This window comes from Pipra filicauda, unplaced genomic scaffold (genome assembly GCF_003945595.2).
Source record: "Pipra filicauda isolate LSUMZ 115617 unplaced genomic scaffold, ASM394559v2 scaffold2_size9829703_pilon, whole genome shotgun sequence".
NCBI lineage: Eukaryota > Metazoa > Chordata > Aves > Passeriformes > Pipridae > Pipra > Pipra filicauda.
Genome location: NW_024104421.1, coordinates 7,001,290 through 7,007,636, shown reverse-complemented (window position 1 = coordinate 7,007,636; position 6,347 = coordinate 7,001,290). Strand labels below are relative to the sequence as shown.

At 45.2% G+C, this 6,347-nt stretch overlaps 1 protein-coding gene across 2 annotated transcripts in view; it reads left to right on the top strand.

Moving 5' to 3' along the window:
* LOC113999976 (single-stranded DNA-binding protein, mitochondrial-like) overlaps positions 1 to 6,347 on the top strand; it is a 30,198-nt gene that overhangs the window by 6,446 nt on the left and 17,405 nt on the right. For both annotated transcript variants that reach the window (XM_027743850.2, XM_027743851.2), the window contains exon 2: positions 3,758 to 4,132. In XM_027743850.2, coding sequence (XP_027599651.1) covers positions 3,758 to 4,132 — 375 coding nt within the window. The remainder of the gene's footprint in view (positions 1 to 3,757; positions 4,133 to 6,347) is intronic.

Here is a 6,347-nt window from a genome sequence, read left to right as displayed (position 1 = left end):
AAAAAGGCCCATATGAGATAGACATGTCCAGTTGCAAAAGGCACAGCAGAAAGACTCCTTAGATGATATATTCTGTAAGGCACGATTCTTTCTGCATTGTCTTTTCTCCTCAAGAGTGATCCTCTGTGCTTTCTCAAAAGCATCAGCAGCGTTATAGATGGTGTGTCTCCAGGTCTCCCGATTGGAGGCCAGAGTAGACCAGTTATGATGATCAATATGGCCAAGGCTGAGATGTTGTTTCAGGGAGTCCTTGTATCTTCTCTTCGGGGCTCCTCTCTTGCGGCAGCCGGTGGCAAGTTCACCATAGAGCAGGATCTTAGGGAGGCGGTGATCTTTCTCAGCAGGGTCAGCTTGGAGAGATCTATCATATATATGTGATATGTATATCTATACACAAACGTGGTACAGAAGGATGTGAAACATTTTTAGGAGGAACAGGCACAATCAGCTCGAGGTTGAAAGATGGAGACACAAGCATGACCAAGGCATCCACAGGCAGCCAACGTTTTGTAATTACCGTCCTCGTTATGCTACCACCAATGTCATTAAGTGTCATTAGGTTTAATTTGGTTCCCTAGGTCTTCCTGATTAATTCAATTACCCAATTAAGCAGGCCACAATTAAAAGGAAGATATTGTAATAAAAGCCTTAGTTGTCCAACTTTTTTCCTGTTGAGCAGCTCTGAGTGTTCAATACGCCATTAAGAAACCCATCATCCAGTTTCCTCAGCAGTGGGATTTGTTTTTTTCCTCTTTTTTTATTGGTATCATTAGCATCCATTTGCTGCGAGCTTCATTTCATCCAGCTCCAACACTGAGTGGGCATTTTGTTTCACAAAGTCCATGCACAAGTTTACTGTGCAGAGCTATACACCAGAGTAGGTGGTGTTTAGCAGATGGAGTTTTTCATAGAAGGTGACTGGTAAAGGAAAAAAAAAACAAACCCTGCACAATATTTTGTTACTGTATAAAGAAAAGCCAGATTTTGCAAATACTTGGCTACGTGCTTTGCTTTAACCATACAGACAGTGCCAAGCTTCATTTGGATAAATATATTTTTGCATGTTGGTGATGCTGAAGTGACAGCTCATTTCTCTCTTCTCCTTCATGCCCATAAATGTCAGTCCCCAGTGATCCAGGCAGGAAACAAATACCAAATAAGAATTCCTCCATGATCCACATGAGCTGTTTGTGACACAGAGCTGTTCCTGGTCCCCTTAGCAGTTCAGTCACACCAGTGTTGTCCCAGCTTGAGGGAGGGGATGCAGTGGGAAGAGCAGCCAGTGACAGGGAGCAGAAGCTGCCAGTGCTGGCCCCGAGATATGTGAAATGTCATCATGCTCTGAGCTCTCGGATTTTGGTGAAAAAACCCTACGGGACAAGAGACCTGGAGGCACCACAGCTATTGATACTGCTTTGGCCAGCAATCTGGGCCTGCTGAGGGCACACTGTTTGCTGGGTACATGTAAAAAACAAAGGCCACATTTTCTACTTTATTATTTCACCAAAATTGAAAAGATCAGGCCAGGGGATAATGTTACCCTTTTAGAAGAAAAAACAAAATGAACACCTTTTCACTTGAACCGAGGGCTAAAAAAATTGTCATCAGATCTTTGGGTAGTCCTCCAGAAAACATATGAAATGAAAATGTGGTGGCTTTTATTTTGAAGATGCAAGGTGAACAAGTTGGGCCTTCTTTAAACAGCAACTTTTCTCCTTTATGTATCACATCCCTCCTTAGAAAAGTGGATGTTGCCTACAAATCCCAAGGGAAAGAAGAAAGAAAAAAAAAATTTTTTTCCAGGTGGGATTGAAAACTGTGGTCTGAAGGAGTTTCATTGCTGGGTTATTAATGAACATGTAGTTATGGGGACTAAAAACATTATTTCTTCAGATTTAAAATAACACATTCCAACCCAACACTCCAAGTACCGAACATCTGATTAGTACAGTCAGCTCACAGCAGTACTAAAGTGGTCCTGGATCTCAGCTGGCCAGATGCTGCAGGGACAGCTTGTCATAGCAAAAAGCAGCCAGTGCTGGCACTCCCAGGCTTTTGGACTTCGCTCAGGGTAAGGCACAGGGAGACACAGCAGCTGCATTTCAGGCTCAGAGAGGCTGCACAGCAGCAGCAGGCTCTGTGCCTGCAAGAAATACTAGGAATACAAGAAATACTGGCTCTCTGAGCCAGTTGCGACCAGTGCTGAGTTCTTGGCATGTCCTCCTGCTACTGTTTTGGGGGCCTGTATCAAATGAATTGTTCATCACAGTCTTAACAGGAAACTTCAGAGACCTATATGGTCATACTTTTCTTTCAAAGAGTGGGTTAAGAGAGCTGAGACACCTCAGGCCATTATGTCCCTTTATGTTCTGGTGGGAATTTTCCTTGATATGTGCATAGGAAAGGAGGTGCTGGTTATGACAAACCCCCATCTCATCTGGGCTGCAGCCACTTCCAATTTCTGCATGTCCCTCTAGCAGTTCTCCTGGATGCCAAAAAAAAAAAGGCTGCTGTAACCTCATTCCCAGTTAGTTAAAACTCCCTCTAGTCCCTTTTTGAAGCTCAGGCTCACACAGACATGGATCACAAAGACATGGAAAATCCTTGTTTTTTAGAGAGAAGTGCAATGGGAGGAGATATTGACCTGCTCCCACTGAGTGGCCCTACCTGAAGGGCTGCCTTCACCGACACAGCCAGCTTCTCCCTCCTGTGCCTTGAAACCTCAAGATGGGAACCCATACAAAAACCTGTGTATGGCTCCTAACTCTCTCCTGAAGTCTTATAAATTATACAGCTATAGATTTCAACATTATAAATTACTGACCCCTCGTTGCAGCCTGCGACTCTTGCCCAAATTAACACACATCTAAATGCAGGAAGTGAAATTCAGACCTAAAAGAAGGAAGTGCAGTGCCCCATCACCAAAAGACTAATAGCTTAAACAAGTAAAGCCCACAAAGACTGGATCTCTGATGGGATTATCATGGAGCAGACTGGCTGTCAGCAAACATCATTCACCTCACAGGCCTCAGGAAGCTGGAGAAGGGAAGAATGTGCAGAAGCAAGGAGATGACAGACTCAGAGGGAGCCCTGGCTCCCTGCAGAGTTGGTTGCAGGCACAGCAAAACCCCTCATCCATTTGGCAACTGTGGGCAGGTGCTGCCAAGCTCCAGATGTTTCCCATTAGCATTGGCTCAGGTGTTTGGGGTGGTTATAAATGTTCCAGGGGAGGAAAAGGGGTCTCTGTGGGGTAGCTGGTAACTCCTCAGGGCACCCTCTGCTTTTACAGCTGTATGTACCATGGGCTCTTTTTCTCTGGTTGAGAAATTTGAGGTAGAAAGGGTGAGGGGAGGATTGGTGTGTGTTGTTTTTTAGGATGGGATAGCTTTGTTTCTCTGTGTGATGAGAACAGTGATTAAGTATTGGTGGAGGGAGGAGTTCTCTTGGAGCCTTACTGGCAAAGGTAGCGGCTTCTGAGTTGTATCTGACTTGCACCAGTAAGACAAAAGGCAAAAATCTGTTGTTATATGAGCAGTAGCTGAATGGATTTGTACTTAGTAATTCTGGGGTACTCTTCATTAACCAAGGCTGTCTAATGACACCTATGAGTGATTAAGGCTTCTGTGTCTGTGGGATTGGGGTGGGGGAGTGCAGTCAGCAGAACTGATGTCCTTGATGAAGCAAGGAAGAAGATAGTTAATCTGTGTAAATAATGCTGTCTTCTTCTCCCTCTGACCTTCTCCCTCCAACAAAACAGGCCAGTATCAGCTATACCTGTTCTGTTTCATGTGGTGACATGGGTGACTGGGACAACAGTGACGAATTCGTTCAGCGGCTGGATTTTTCCAGTTGTGGTGAAGAGAGTGAAGACAGAAGCATAAATGAGGAGGACTCCCTAAACTCGAGCCCTCCCAGGAGGTCCGAGTTCCAGAAGTGGCAAGAGAGCAGTCCTCTGCCAGCAACCCCCCCTCAGAGAAAGTTTAGTGAGATTTTCCTGAGCAGGACGAAAGCCTGGGTGAGTCCCACCTTGAAGGCTTCCCCAGCCGTGAATAAGACCTGGGGCAGTGCCGAGACACCACTGCACATCACCTGGAAAAAGCTGCAGCTGTGTGACACCCCCCACACTCCCAAGGTAATGGCATGTATCAACGCTCTGCCTGAGCAGGCAAGGTCTCTGGTGTTTGTGTGGCATCACCCTGTGGGTGGTGAGGGGATCTGTTTCCAGCTCTGTGGAAAGCTTTTTTTAATGTTACTGTTGATAGCTTGTACTCTTCCCTTAGAAACCTGGACCATGAGCTAAGGAAGGGCTATTCTGTGGGTGTGAGTAGAAACCTGTGTGTGGGAGCAATTGTCTTGACTCTTTTAAAGATGTTGTTAAAACCAATTAGCTGGTATTGGGTCAGTCTGACTTAGAAAACCCAAAGCAACCATATGCTTTGGCTTCCCATGTGCACTTGACACTCTGCTTAAGGAAGTGGATGTCTGTAGCATCTCTGTAGGAGATAAATGCATCTCCCTTCAGGAAGCTCAGCATTCCAGGGGGAGCTTCCCTTACTGCTCTGTTCAGCACATTTTTGGATGCAAGTGGGTTTTATCTTGAAAGTTGGAAATGCTGTGGCTGGGTATATCCTTTATACTAAGGATCACTTATCTACAGAGCTAGTTTCTTAGGAGAACGATCCCATACTCTATTTTCCGTGAAACTTCTTGCATAGAATATAATACAACTCATTTTTTCTCTTCTGTAATCACAGATGGAGACTTAGCACCAGCTTCTCTGTTCCTAGGTAATTTCTGGTGTGTGCACTGGGTCCTTGCCATCAAAACTGGCAATGAAGTGTAGCTCTTGGTCCCTCTCTCAGTATTCCTGGTCTACTGATGGACTGGTTGTTCCTTTGCTCAAGTGATACACAGCCTATCAATCCTTTTAATACTTCTGAGCTAGGATTTGACTTCCATCCTCCTCCAGAAACCTGATTATGTGGATAAAAGGATGATCCTCTGGCCATATACGATCAACTGTGTGGCAGTATTTGCTGAGGAGTGGCCTGCCACTCCTTAGGGAAGGAGCAGCTCTAAATGGCATCACTCCAAGAATTTCCTGCAGTGACCCTTTATTAAAAAAATCTCCCTAAATCTTACTTTAACATATGTGAGAGGTTGTCCTGGTTTTGGCTGCAGTTAATTTTCTCCCTAATAGCTAGTGCTGTACTGTGTTTTTTTGATTTAGTGTTAGAACAGTTTTGCTAACACACTGAAGTTGTAGTTGTTGCTAAGTAGTGCTTACCCAAAGTCAAGGACCTTTCAATTTCCCATGCTCGGCCAGTGAGCAGAAGCACAAGAGCTGTGTGGGAGCACAGCCAGAACAGCTGCCAGGAACTAGCCAAAGAATATTTCCTACCACAGAATATTGTGCTCAATGTGTAAACAGGGGAGAATTAGCCAGGAGAGGCCGATCAGTGCTCAGGGATGGGCTGGGCATGGGTCAGTGGGTGGTGAGCAAGTGTATTGTGCATCACTTCTCTGTCTGGGTTTTATTTGTCTCTTTTTGTTGCCTCTTTTCATTGCAATGATAACAATTATTATATTTTAATCATTAAACTATTCTCAATCCACAAGTTTTACCTACTTCTCCCCCCACCCCCGGCCCCATTTCTTCTCCCCATCCTACTGGGGGAAGGGGTGGGGCTGGGAGCAAAGGGCTTAGTTGCTGGCTGGAGCTAAACCATAACAGGGGTCTAGAATCTTTTCCAGACAAGATGGGCTGCTGGTAGTGGAAGGGTGCTTTCAGTGTGTGCTCTTGTGTAGCTAATATGTTGGCTGGATGCTTCAAGACACGCTGCTTTGTAGTTTGTTACCCTGTAGCTCATGAGCAGCAATTGCACAAAATCAACAATTTCTTTTCCTTTACTGTCATCTGGGGAAAGGTCTTGGTTTCCAAGCATGCTGCAAAAGGTGGGCTCTAAAGGGCCCAAATCTTATCAACAAGGCTGGGAGCATTGATTTTGGAACATTTGAAGGTGATAGAAAGGGTAAGAGAGCAGAGCCACATCTAACTGCAGACAGATGAGCACCAGAGCCCCAGCTGGGATGCATGGCAGGAAGCAGATGATTGCATTTTATAGGTTTGCTCAATCCTGGAACAGATTGCTAGAGCTGGTTATGGTAGCTGCCCTACACTGCATGGCAGCAGCTACTCTCAGATGATGTTACAGGGAGACGAGTCTGCTGGATTGTGAAATAAAAATAAAGCCCCTGTAGAGCAGACAGGAATTGCATACATGCACACATCAACAGGCTGGAATGGTATTTAAGATCCCTTCCTTGGCTTGTGGTTAGACTGGAAT